Below are 14,363 nucleotides of genomic sequence, written 5' to 3'. Positions count from 1 at the left end.
CCTTTACACAACTCCATTTAGTGCCCCAGTTGCACCTTTTCCGAAACTAAACAGACCTTTACACAATAATTTATGTCCTAGTTACTTTGCAGCTTGACTACTGCAATGTGCTCTACATAGAGCTGCTCTTGAAGACTACCCAGAAGCTTCAACTGGTCCTGAATGCTGTGGCATAAATAGTGATGGGCATGCCCTGGTATGTCCATGTAATAAGTGTGCTTTGTGAGCTGCACTAGTTGCCAGTTTGCTTCCAGGTGCCATTTGAGGCATACAGCATGGTTACTTGAGGGATTACTAGTCTCTCACAGCACCTTTCCTGCAAATTCAATTGTGCAGGACCAGCACAGTTTAAATAATGTGATCTATTGTGACCCTAAAAATATAACTTCTCTGCAGCAGCGCCTGTCCTCTGCAATTAGATTACCCCAATATCTGGATGCCCCCCCCCATTCTGCTGTTGTTTAGAAGAGTCATGAAGATAGTGTCAATAATAATAGGTGGCTTGAGTGCAATCCCAAAACATCTGGAGTATCACTTGAACACCACTGACATTGATAAAATCACCATCAGTCCATTGAAAAAGACAGCTATATTTGGAAAAGCTTACATCTTGCAATGGTACTTCTAGCACTATCAAACTACAGCTGCCTATGCCAGGTCCTTGGGAAACATTAAGTGGATAAAAATACCAAATCCAATCTAAACATCTGGTTGACTGCAATGAACCGTAACAATTAATAATCATAAGCTATTATTATGGTTGGTTGCATAGTCAGCAAGATGTTTAGACCAGATTTGGCATAATCCACCTACTGACCACTTTCGAAGGACTTTGGATAAGCAATTGCTGTTGTTTGATAGTGTTAAAGGTATTGTTGCAGGATGAAAGCTGGTCAAAATAAAGCTGCCTTATTATTTGTTATTATTATTTGTGTCCAAGGAATTATTTACAACCTTGGTAGAAGATGAGATAAAATGTTAATATATGAAGACAAGCTACTAAAATAAACAATCGTGATAAACAGAAACTGTAGATGTTAATTCTATTTATTTTTTGCACTAGTGACTCTACAGAGTTACAAAGCCATAATGGAAAGTTTAACAGATTGTTGGTATTAAAGAAGAATAAAGTAAGTAGACTTTTGTCAACTAGGGGCAAGTAATTGTGAAGCATCCATTTCATTTCACTGCAGAACTTGATATTCACCAGTCATGAGTGTGGAAGGTGCAGACCTTAAGGAGTTCTTCATAAGAAAACAGAAAAAAAGTAAAAATTAAGAGATAGAAATAAATAAATTGTTCTACAATAGCACAGAGTGGCTCACAAACTGTTTAATCATTATAGAATCTTTTGCTGTACTGACTATTCCAGCCCCAGTTTGAATCCCTGCCATCCCAAGATAACTAGAGCATGTCAGATTGGTCGGGGGGGGGGAGAGAAACCATGAAAATATTTATCTAACCACTTGATAACTATGTGTTTAACTCCACATTAGTCTACAAATTGTTGGCAGCATGGAAACAAAAAAAGACATATTCTATAGATAATGAGACTGAAAAAAGACCTTTGAAAGGTGCATATTCTACTCTGCATCATTAAAATATCATCACTGTAAGTGCTTTTAAATTATTCCTTAGTAGAGTTAAGTTCTATTTTTTTAAAAAAGAAACAACAGCCCTATCCCAATTAGCTTCTTTACCTTTATCTCTGAGGGACTTGACAGAAATGTTAAAAAGTGAACAAAAGAAAGAAAATTTTATGTCATCTTTACACCAAAAACAGTTGTGATATATACCACAATGAAGAAAACAACATGCCCAGAGCTCTGATATATTTTTCACATAACCATTTGCCATAAATTTAAAATATCTTCCCAATGTAACTTATTACAACTAATATTTAGTTTCTCTTTGTCACAAGTTATCTCATCCTTTGAATGTGTTTTATATCAAGAAATTCTAGTACAATGGTGTTATAAGCCTTCTTTTTAAATTATCTTTAAAAATAGAAAAAAGATATTCAAATGATGGGGCAGATATTTATTTATTGGATTTTCATCCTGCCTTTATTACAGTACTTTATAATTCACTTAAGGCAGTGAACATAAGTCCCCACTTCTCCTATTTTCCCAACAACAATAACCCTGTGAAGTGAATTGGGCTGAGAAAGAGAGCAACTGACCCAAAGTCACCCAGCTAGCTATTATGCCTAAGGCAGAATTAGAATTCACAAATCCCAATGTAACCTCTTGAGTTAATCAATTTGCAAGATGAATGGTCAAGCCTAAAAATCCACTTATAGAAGCTCTGGACTTATAGAGTAACAACAACAATATTTGGTGTATTTGGTGCCCTACAAAAAGAACTGGAAAAACATTTGGACACAATAAGATGGACAAATTATCAAATCATCAACTGCAAAAAGTTGCACTGTTTGGAGATATAGTATATTATAATATTTTTACAAGCCTAGATGTTTATGAAGGATCGAATAGTCATAAGTTCCAAATCTAGTCAGAACTATCTGGTAGATTGTATGTAAATTATTATTAATGTTGCTCTGTAGTATTCATTTACATTTTTAGCTTTTAAGTTAAATTACAATAACAAGCTCGTGTGTTTGTGCGCGTGCGTGCACGTGCCTTGAAGTCACTCTTGACTCGTGGCAACTGCCTGGACTAGTCCCTACAATTTTCTTGGCAAGTGACCTTCTTCCTGGGGCTGAGAGAGAATTGGTCCAAGGTCACCCAGCTGGCTTCATGCCTAAAGTGTAACTAAAACTCATGCTTTCCTGGTTTCTAGACCAGGGGTTGGCAACCTTGGCTCTTTTATGACTTGTGGACTTCAACTCCCAGAATTCCTGAGCCAACATGGCTCAGCTTGGAAACCTCTCCCTTTCCCCTCAGCATGGCTGGCTCAGGAATTCTGGGAGTTGAAGTCCACGAGTCATAAAAGAGCCAAGGTTGCCTACCCCTGCACTAGACCAAACTAGTTCTAACAGACTAAGTAATATAAATTATATTGTTTGTGATGGGAATCATTGCCAAAACAAGGTACAGGATTAGTTACAATCTAGCAATGTCTGGAAATGCCCTCCTATATCCTGTTTTACATTCTGCCAGAATTACATTTATAATCAGCTTGAAACGAAATTTCTACCACTGAAATGGATAAATGTCATTCATCTTAATCTAAGATTCTTACTTGAAGATGAACATTTGGCAAGTCCTTCAAGAGACTGCAGATATTCCTCCCCAAGATATTTTTCAAAGGTATCTTCACTTGGTACAGCAACGCATTCTGTGCCATCTTTGAACAAACTATCTTTGGCTTCAGATTGGAACATCTGGAAGACATCGTTCTGAGTTCCATGCTTTCCAAATAGTTTCTGTAAAAAATTAACAGAAGCAGGATTTCAGTACTTATAATATTAATAAATAAGTTTCCAGTGAATGTATTAAATTTATTGTACTTGGTACTATTTCTCCTTTTTATTTGTGCCTGGCATTTCTGGAGGAATTTTATAATTGGATGCTTCTCACGACCAACTCGCCACAGCCAAGTCACTGTGGGCAATTTGCCATGGCCAAATCACCACAGCCAACTCGCCATAGGACAAGAATCATACTAATGAAAGAAATGATAGAATAGAATCATTAAGTAAAGAATTCAAAGGAGGGACAAAATGAAATGTGAATGACAAAAATTAAAATCATTTTTAATTATTTTAAATAACTAAATTGAATTGTTGAATTGTCCAATGGCGAGTTGTCCTGCACTGAGTTGGCCAATGTTCCATCTATGAAAGCTGATCCACATCTTCCCCATGTATATATGCTACATAACTTTACTATTAAACATAGTCTTAGATTACCTGTTGCTTAAGTACCAAATTTTTAACTGCTTCTGCTCGTTCAGGTCTTGCTACTACTGCATGATTGCAAACTTGGGCCAAGTGACATGTAGCATATTCATCATGACGACATCGATCACCATTTAGGTTCAGAAGAACAAAATCAGAAGACACTAAGCCACTTGCCCAAGCAGGTTTGTTGTCACCTATAAAAATGATTAAAATCATTAACAAGAATAAGGACTCCCTACATCACTATGCATATATTTTCCTTATTAGCCGAACTCCATGGAAAGAGGAGATGGGACTTTGCCAGCTCCCCCCCCCCCCCAAATGCCATTTTGCATCCCACTGGCGATAAAGTCCATACAACAATGTAATAGTTCCAAACTTCTTTGGAGTGGTGGGTATACATGACATTTTGTCAGAATGTTCATATTTATTTATTTAATATATGGCATACACATGGATCAGCAATATATATTAACATTTCATCTAGATCAGCATGTTCATAAAATGGCTACCATGGAAACATAGACAGTCAGAAAACACCTAAGCAAAAATACTCCCCAGCCGTTCCTTTCACCAAATGCTCACTACAATAACCAGCTTTTGTATTTTGTTCTGGACAACTGTGCACATTCTAGTGAACAAAGGCATGGGCTGAAGTTCTTTTTCATCTTTTAAGGACGCAGAATCCAGAGGCATTCTTGGACATAAATGCAATGTTTTACTTTGTAGCTTAAGAGCTCCCTCTATGTATGTGTGTTTGTGTGTGTGTGTCTGTGTAGAAAGGGAGAGAGAAAGAAAAAAAGAATTCATGGTCTCCCAGTTTCGAACCTGATAGTTTAACCACTACATAAATCTGACTTTTATATGTTTAGGTCTACATCTCTATGTCTATGACTTTAATTAAAAAAATCTAACTAAGAAAAATATGTGGCACAAGTTGCCGGGCAAGAACCAAGAGTATTGTCCAGTCATCTTGTACCAGTAGGAAGCATGCTGAAAACTTAAAAGCAGATATACAATTTTTTGTTGGGAGATATTTGCAACAGCATATGATAAGGCAATATTGTCAATACAGCTTGCAGTATCAAGTGTGAACTAGCAGACTGTCCCTGCCACATGTTAATTCTAGCCTATAAGAGAATAACCAAAGAGAATGGTGGATACAGATTTGGATTTAAAGATGTGAATGAGATCTATTATATTGTTCTGGATAATTAAACTCTTTGCTCTCAGTGACCACTCTAGCAAAGACATCTCTTTAACAAAGCTGTTAGTAATAAGAAAAATAATCTAAGAATGTAACAATAAAATTCATACATTTACCTGCAATATAAAAAGTCCAAGATGGTATGATATAGTTATAAATTGCATGACAAAATGGGCTACTAATTTTGGACATAATATTAAGATGGATACTTGGGAAAGAATGTAGGTATCTGTATTCATTGTTAGTAGTAGTTAATAAATGTTAATTAATTAATTAAACTGTCATAATTTAAAAGAAGATGTTTTCTAAAATGTCTATTTAAGGGGGAGGAGGGACAATTATTTGTTGAAAAGAAGGTCAGAAGTTTTTATATGTTTCTTAACTTCAGTTTTCGTTTTCTTTTCTGCTTTTCTGTTTCTCTTTTATTATATGTAAAATTTTAATACAAATAAATAAATAAATACAAAATATGATGGAATGAAGCCCATTAGAATAGACTAAAAATTACAAACTCTTCCTTCACATTTAGAAATAAATAAGAGCACAGGTGTAATAGATTGGAAATGTGAGGGTTTTTCTTCTCTCTGCTAGGTGTTTTGAAGAGAGCAACCAAACTTCTCACAGTCCGAAGTTCTTCTCTGTACAATAGATTCACAACTGTTTCAGAGTTGAATTATGTGGCTGACAATAAAAACCAGAGTCCACTGAGAGCAATGTGTAAGCTAAGGAGAAACAGACTACTCTGAGATAAAAGACACTTTACTTCCAAATAATTCAGCCATCTAGAATCTCCATGAAACAGAACATCTACAACATGAGCTGGTAGGCTAAGAAAATACTATGCAAAGGAGATTGCCAAAAGAGACTGTAAAGCCAAAGCTGTTTGGAGAGAAGGGGAAACTACCTTAAAGGAGCAAAAGCAGAAGTAAAAGCAAAATCCAGCAGGTCTACAGAACTAAGAAATTGGAAAATGTTGTAAATTGGCTTCTACTAGGCCAATAAAAATATCTGGATGTCAGTTAAGTTAGATGTAGAAGTAGAATATGTTTATGTTAGTAAATTTTACACTACATGTGTATCTATGAAGCAATAATGAAAACTGCTTGAGGGTGAAATTTATTTCTACTTGTCTCTCCTGTCTGTGCTGAAACCTTTCAAAACTAACATTTCGCAGACATTGAATATTTCCAGGTATAAATTAATTTGTTAGAACTTGTTAGATAAAATTGTTCACATCTTATCCACAGATCAACAGTAAGCCATCATTAACTAAAATACCCATTATACAGGTAGTCCTCATTTAACAAGAGTATTTGGGATTTGAATTTCCATCGTTAAGTGATACAGTCATAATGCTTAATGACTGTGCTGCTTCATAACACAACACTGATAATCCTCCAAGACCATTGGTTGTTAAGCAAGGACCTCACGTGAAGTCAATTTCCTGTTGACCTCCAACAAACAAAGTCAATGGGGAACTGGCAGAAAATTGCAAGTCATGGTCACAACAAGCCTTTCTTTTTCTATGTCACTCACAAGCAGGTTGATGGGCAAGAGCTACATGCAGGTGAGAGCTGTACTATGCAGACAGAGGGATAGGTAGGTACTACAGAGTATCGGCAGGCGGGATGAATGCAGAATGCAGATAGGGAAATGGCAAGTTCTATGGAAATACACAATGCTGGTGGGTGAGCAGGCACCATGGAGTGCAAGTGGATGGTATGAGCAGATGCACACTACAGAGAACAGATGGGTAAGCAGATATTATGGAATAGAGATCCCCATGCCGCCCAAGAGTTCCTTAGAAGAAAAAATGGCAGGGTGGGAGCAACGTGCAGGAACGACTTGCAACCTTCTGCCAGCTTCCCCATTGACTTTGCTTTGTGGGAAGTCAGCAGGGAAAGTTGCACATAGTGATCATGTGGTTATGGAAAACTATAACTGTCATAAGTGTGAGCAGTTTGCCAAGCACCTGAATCATGATAACATGACTATGAGGACTTTGAAGTCTGATGTTTGTATCTCCCTCGTCACTAAACAATTGCTGAACTTAGTGGTTACTAAGCAAAGACTATCTGTACTACTTTCTTTTCCATGAACTTATCAAAATTAATCTGATCCTTCAAACTGAACATTTGAGAGGAGACAAAATATTTGAGGCATGTAGCAATGGGATATTTTTCTTTTTTCTGTGCTGCTCTAAGGTTTCCAAGAACACAAATGCTTGAATTTTCTGCCTGATATCCCAGAATTACTTGGCCAGCCTTAGTATTCTGCATCTTGACTTGAGTAAGTGCATTCAACTTTGTCTGATACAACTCCAGCACTCCAGTACGTCTTATTTTACTGGATGATGCTTTCTAATGCAATGTGATTCTGGACCACAGTTAATTTATCTTTTAAACATTATCATTATATTATAACCATTTTTATTATAATTAATTAATTATTATATATTATATTATTATATTTCTATATTGGTTATATTATTACCATTCTTTTGATTACGCCTGACAATCTTCATCAGTCTACTGTTTCTCAACTATCATAAATAAGATGATCAACACTTCATATTTATTTTTATGATTCCATACCTTCTGTGACCTCAGTGATGGTGGTATGTTTAACAAAAGCTACATCTCCTACTTCATTCAAGCATCTGGAAAATACAACCAAAGAAAAGGCTAAGTGGCACATTTCATTTCTTGCCTTCCATAAGTTCCTCATCTGAAAAATGATTCAAAAATAATTCAAAACCAATAGCCATTTAAACATTTCTGCACCGTTTTCATAGAATTTTAATTTGGAATTAAGAAGAATTATAAATAGTTGTGAACTGCAAAGGTTATGCCCCGTTTTTATGATATTACAGTAATATGCTTGGGATTGCTTTCTACATGTTAATATAAAACATTTAACGGCTAGATATAAAGACAGTATAATATGCTTATATTGTGGGATAGTAGTTATCAGTATACCACTAGGTGGGGTAGTATCTGCATCCAAAGAGGACTTCCAATCTAGTTTCAGTATCAAGGCTTTGTCTGGCAGTGTGTGTTACAATACTTATAATAACAATAAAAGACTATAATAAAACTATTCGTATGATTCTGTGCAGAGCCTCCACTAACTTATCACAATCAGATTTCAAGGAAGATTCCAGTAGACAAAATCATGTTTGGAAAGTACACTACAGAATCTTGTATCTGCCTAGGATTCTCAGTCCTAGGCATTATTTAAAATGTTATTGTTTTAGTACTTTCATTTCTCCAAAATAATAAAATGTAATATAAAAAGGGAATATTTTTAAAAATTGGGTGGTAGAGTGACAAATTAAGGCAAAACACACAATGATTTGGAACTAATGCCCTATAAGATTTCCTGTGGAAGAATTCAGGAAATGCCTTGGTAATTCTAAAATCTGAAGATAAGCTTTTCTTAGATCAATTTTACTTCACATGAGGGTGAAGGATTACATTTTCTTCCCCTCCAGTATGCTGACTTCTATGAGCCATCTGAAACTATTTGTTCTGACAGTTTACTCATTTGCATTTACTATCTCAGTTGATTAGACTTTTTAATTCCCACAAATATATAACACATAGATCTGTTATTAGAGGCTATATCTACAGGAAGGAATTCTGAACTGCAAGTGGAAAATGAAGAATGATCAGTAAGTGTCTTCTCATTCATCTATGACAGGGGTGGGAAACTATGGCCCTTTTATGACTTGTGGACTTCAACTCCCAGAATTCCTAGCTCAGGAGTTGAATCCCCAAGTCCTAAAGGGGCCATAGTTCCCCACCTCTGATTGTATTCCAAGGAACAGCAACCTACCGAAGAGCACCTTTATAACTATAGTATATTTCATTGCTGTTAGGTTTACACTTGTGTTTCTGAGAGAGGCCGCCTTCACCACCGCTGCCTTTGCACAGTTTGCACAATGAAGATTCGGGAGGTGCTCCTGGCGCACAGCTTTCTGCGAAGAATTGATCTAGCATGGGATCAGAGAACAAACATTTTAATACTTGTGTTTATATTCTTGTAAAGTAACATACCCCAACTGGTTGTCTACTTGATGACTTGGATTTCAGTTTGCATAATCCCCAGAAAGCATGGTAAATGCATCAGATTAGGGGGTCAAGCAACCCTGTAGTTGTAATAAAAACTAAATATTGGCACACTAGATCTTCAAAATCTGGATCCAAACCAAAAATATTATTATTGGAGAGCATGGCCAGCTTAAAAATGTAAGCTACAAAATTCTGCCTTTTCATCATATGTAACTGATTTTATCCATTACAAATTAAGGAAATATCAACAGCGTAGTTCATCAAGAGGAACTGACATGAACATACATAATTTGTTCTCAGCCATAATAGATTAAACAGAAAAGACTACGCTTGTACTTCATATAAATCATTTTCAAAGAATGACCAGCTTCAATAAAGAGGATCAATTGCAGAGGTAATAAGGTGGTCATCAGTTTACCTTCTGGAAAAAAGTGCATTTTGTGATTGGCTGTGTTCAAAAAGGTAGCCATGTTATGAAAGGCAAGTCTTCCCATTGGTAGCCATTTTGTGAGGGTACACAAAACATACCTTCACAAATCAGAAAGACTCTGGGATCACCTTTTCTGACTAATACATTTTCTAATAAAAACCTATCATAGACATATATGTCTCTCCTAGCTACAAGGGATACTTTGAGATATGTCTAACAGCACCCCAAAATAATCTATAACTCTCCAGAAACTCAGCTGCATTCCTCAAAATGTGAAAAATGAAACTGTTTTTAACTGACTGCTCATGCTTTTAGTCAAAAAATAAATTATTAATTAGAGTTCACTTTATCCATCTTTTAAATAATATAGGTGATGGGTCAGAATTTTCAGAAATATAGCAGTTAAGGCTAATCATTGAAGGAAAAAAACAATAAAAATGTTTTTTATTTAATTTTCATCAGGAATTCCATTTTAGATAAAAATTGAAAAATTGAATTAGGAATAGCTTTCATAATGTTCATTGCTTTCTGATGTTCAGTTTATCTCATAAATTTCAAGGCAGTAGTCTAATATTGCAAAATTCCTTTTACACTCCTTTATTATCTTAACAGAATACTATTTTAAGGACTGATATACACATATCTTAAGAAGCATTTTAATTAGGGGCAGGGCATGTAAAAGGAAAGGAAAGGAAATTTACATAAGGCCCCTTTCCAAAGTAGCAAATATAAATATTTTCCATGTATAGCCTATCATTTTTTTTTTCTTTTTCCATGCAAAATATTGTTATGGAGAAGGGGGAGAGACACAATTACAGGAGCTGTTGTCCTAGAACAGGGGTTCCCAACCAGGGATGCTTGCACCCTCTGGGGGTGCGAGACGATATTCCAAGGGGTGTGAAAAGTTGGGTTTTCAAAATTATAGTGTATGTGCATAATTTGTTGCCGTTATTTCAAACTTTTGTAAGGGGTGCGAGAATATATCAAAAGCATTCTAGGGGTGCGGGGTATAGGAAAGGTTGGGAGTCGCTGTCCTAGAAGCACCGGATCCTTTATAGCAATGGTCTTGAACTTCAGCAACTTTAAAATGTGTGGGCGTCCATAGCCAGCATGGTTCAGAAATACTGCTTTAGAGAATGGGTGAAATAGTAGTATAAAAACAAAAGCAACCAAATGGAAATAAAGCCACTCACCAAAGTTACAACTAAGATTATTTTGCTCGTTTAAAAGGCCCATGGGAACATTCCAGCCAGCAGTTCTACCAACACCAGTATGACAGGACTTTTTTCCTCTCAGATTGGTCCAGTTGATTTCAGTGTTTTTCTTAGCAACAGCTACAACAGTGTAGCCTTTAACTGGAAAACAAGAAGCAGACTCAGCATTCCTTGACTGAGAATTCAAATAACCTAACAGAAGGCAGGCATGATCCAGTGACTCCTTCACACCTTTTGTGAACTTTTAAAGAGAAAAGAGTTTACATGTATATAGGAATCCGAAGTATAAGCACTTGCTATTGAATTTAAAGCCATGGTTGCCATCTTAAAATGAGAAAATGCTGTGTTTTCCCGAAAATAAGACCTATCCCGAAAATAAGCCGCAGCTTGATTTTTACGTGTGCCCCTAATATAAGCCCTACCCCCCAAAATAAGCCCTGGTTAAGACCCTGTCCACTCCATCCCACCGTCTGGTTGCATGAGGTGGGGCAAGGCACATGTGCAAAAATCAAGCTATGGCAGGGGTGGGGGTGGAGCTGCCACACGTGCCCCACAGCTACTTACCTCAGGACTGTCGCAGCCAAGCCTCCCACGCCCCAACATCTGCCTCACCTCGTGATGGTGGCACCAACAACCCTGTCCAGCAGGAGCCCGTGGCCGCCACCAGCCCATTTCTTCTGTGGCCACTCATCTCTGCTCACGCATGTTGCCCCCAGTCTCTGTTTCACCAGCAGAGGCCTTCAGGAAAGGCCTCTGCAGCGCAGAACGGAACTCTGAATTGACACGTGTGCTTCCCCCTGGCCTCCATTTCGCCATCAGAGGCCTTTTCCTGAGGCCTTTCCTGAAGGCCTCTGCTGGTGAAACGGAGGCCGGGGGGGGTGATGCGTGCATCAACTCAGAGCTCTGTTCTGGACTGCAGAGGCTTTTCCTGAAGGCCTCTGCCAGCAAAACGAAGGCCGAGGGTAATGCGCATCAGCGGCACGAGCAGCCACAAAAGAAGTGGGTTCCTGCTGGATGGGGCTGTTGGTGCCACTGCCGCGAGGCGAGACAGTGGGGAAAAAAAGAAATCCCCCGATGAATGGATGGAAAAAAAATAGAAGATCGGGTCTTATTTTTGGGGAAACACGGTAGTACATGTAGTCCTCAACTTACAACAGTTCATTTAGTGACTATTTGAAGTTACAATGGCACTGAAAAAAGTGACATGACCATTTTTCATGCTTACGACTGTTGCAGCACCCTTATGTCACGTGATCAACATTCAGACGGTTGGCAACTGGTTCAGTTTTATGGTTGCAGGGTTCCAGGGTCATGTGATTAACTTTTGCAACCTTCTGACAAGCAAAGTCAATCTGGAGAAGCCAAATTCATTTAACAACCATGTTACTAACTTAATAACTGCAGTGACTCACTTAACAACTGCAGCAGGAAAGGTCACAAAATGGGGCAAAATTCACTTAACAACTGTCTCCGCAAAAGAAATTTTGGGCTTAGTTGTGGTCGTAAGTTGAGGACTATCTGTATTTTGGCAAAAAGAGGAATTTTCTTCAACAGATTAGGAAGATAGGTACAGAAATATTTGACTAAGTTTTAAATTGCCAGATAAAAGTTTAGATGTTTGCAGATCTCTTAGATCAGGGCTTTTCAACCAGTGGTACGGGTACCACCTGTGGTAGATTGGCACCTGGCAGGTGGTAAGCGACCATCCTAGAAAAGTGGTAGCGGGGGAGGGGAATGAGCTGAACCGGTGGTAGCACCGCACAAGCCTGAGCGAGAGATGGCTGGAGCTGCAGGGCTGTCAGGGCTCAGCAGAAGCGCCAGGATCAGTGCCGCTTTCCAGCTGATCGGCGCTTCTTCAAGGCTGTCAGCGCTCAGTGGAAGTGCCAGGATCAGCGCCAGGCTCCAGCTGTAGCTCGGCGCTGATCCTGGTACTTCTGCTGAGCCCTGAAGAAGCACCAATCAGCTGGAAAGCAGCACTGATCCTGGCACTTCTGCTGAGCCCAGAAGTGCTTATCAGCTGGAATGTTGCAGCATCTCCAGGGTCTTGTGATTTACATTCAGATGCTTGGCAACTGATTCATATTTATGATGGTCACAGTGTCCCAGGGTCATGTGAAATGACCAAAACCTGCTGCAACCACCCAGCAGATGGGGAGAATAAAAACCAAACACCCCCCACCACCCACGTTGCCAATCCTCAACAGAAATGCTCACAACAATGAAAACCTCGGACAGGAGGAAGAGTGACGCCGGGGGGGGCAGGCAGGTGTCTTGCTTGACTGTGGCTTGGGGGGCACTTTTTTCAGTGCCATTGTAACTTCGAACAGTCACTAAGCGAACTGTTGTAAGTCAAGGACTACCTGTACTTTATCACTTTTTTCCTTTTTTTTTTTTGGTCATCAAGTTTTTGACACCTTGCTAGGCGACAGGTGGTACTCGGATATTGCCATATCCTAAAAGTGGTACAATGGGTGAAAAGGTTGAAAAGCCCTGTCTTAGGTGGCAATATATTTACCATAATTACCTACCTTTTGTACCTTTCGTGGGATCTATGCATGCATCAGAATCTTCAGCTGGAAGAAATAAAAGTAAACAAGATTTGGAGAAGTCACTTCAAGCTCAAGCAATTTTCATCTACTTTTGTCTGGACTACAGGAAAGGTGTCTTGTACACATAAACCTAAAAGCAGATAATGCCAAGTGTATTTGTCAGATCAAGGGCTCCATTATGGAATGCAAGATCTGAACTCAAGACATAATATCTATAATCCAGGATTGATAAAGCTGGTGAACAAAAAGATGGACTCGTTTTTTCTAGACCAACAAGTCATGGTTTTTAAATCTGAATTCTGCCTTTCTATTTAATAATAATAATAATAATAATAATAATAATAATAATAATAATAATAATAATAATAATAATAATAATAATAATAATAATAATAATAATAATAATAATAAAGTTGGAAGGGACCTTGGAGGTCATCTAGTCCAATCCCCTGCCCAGGCAGAAAACCCTATACCATTTCGGACAAATGGCTGTCCAGTCTCTTCTTAAAAATTTCCAGTGTTGGAGCATTCACCGCTTCTGGAGGCAGGTTGTTCCACTGGTTAATTGTTCTAACTGTCAGGAAGTTTCTCCTTAGTTCTAGGTTGCTTCTCTCCTTGATTAGTTTCCATCCGTTGCTTCTTGTCCTGCCTTCAGGCGCTTTGAAAAATAGCTTGACTCCCTCTTCTTTGTGGCAGCTCCTGAGATATTGGAACACTGCTATCATGTCCCCCCTCGTCCTTCTCTTCATTAGACTAGACATACCCAATTCCAGCAGCCATTCCTTATATGCTTTAGCCTCCAGTCCCCTAATCATCTTTGTTGCTCTTCTCTGTACTCTTTCTAGAGTCTCAACATCTTTTTTACATCGCGGTGACCAAAACTGGATGCAGTATTCCAAGTGTGGCCTTACCAAGGCCTTGTAAAGTGCTATTAACACTTCACGTGATCTTGATTCTATCCCTCTGTTAATGCAACCTAGCACTGTGTTGGCCTTTTTGGAAGCTGCAGCACACTGCTGGCTCAT

The 14,363-nt window shown here is 38.3% G+C and overlaps 1 protein-coding gene across 1 annotated transcript in view; it reads right to left on the bottom strand.

Annotated features, from left to right (window-relative positions):
* Positions 1 to 1,032: 1,032 nt before the first annotated feature.
* LOC107294969 (ovotransferrin) overlaps positions 1,033 to 14,363 on the bottom strand; it is a 34,192-nt gene continuing 20,861 nt past the window's right edge. Inside the window, exons 11-17 of the mRNA XM_015824248.1 lie at positions 13,318 to 13,362; positions 10,769 to 10,930; positions 8,910 to 9,066; positions 7,667 to 7,731; positions 3,875 to 4,059; positions 3,205 to 3,388; positions 1,033 to 1,244 (exon numbers count right to left, since the gene is read on the bottom strand). Coding sequence (XP_015679734.1) covers positions 1,204 to 1,244; positions 3,205 to 3,388; positions 3,875 to 4,059; positions 7,667 to 7,731; positions 8,910 to 9,066; positions 10,769 to 10,930; positions 13,318 to 13,362 — 839 coding nt within the window. The 3' untranslated portion in view covers positions 1,033 to 1,203. The remainder of the gene's footprint in view (positions 1,245 to 3,204; positions 3,389 to 3,874; positions 4,060 to 7,666; positions 7,732 to 8,909; positions 9,067 to 10,768; positions 10,931 to 13,317; positions 13,363 to 14,363) is intronic.

The sequence above is a fragment of the Protobothrops mucrosquamatus genome, unplaced genomic scaffold, assembly GCF_001527695.2.
Source record: "Protobothrops mucrosquamatus isolate PMUCROS unplaced genomic scaffold, P.Mucros_1.0 scaffold2170, whole genome shotgun sequence".
In the NCBI taxonomy this organism is placed as follows: Eukaryota; Metazoa; Chordata; class Lepidosauria; order Squamata; family Viperidae; genus Protobothrops; species Protobothrops mucrosquamatus.
The sequence above is the reverse complement of the archived record's forward strand: the minus strand, read 5'-3'. Positions and strand labels throughout refer to the sequence as shown.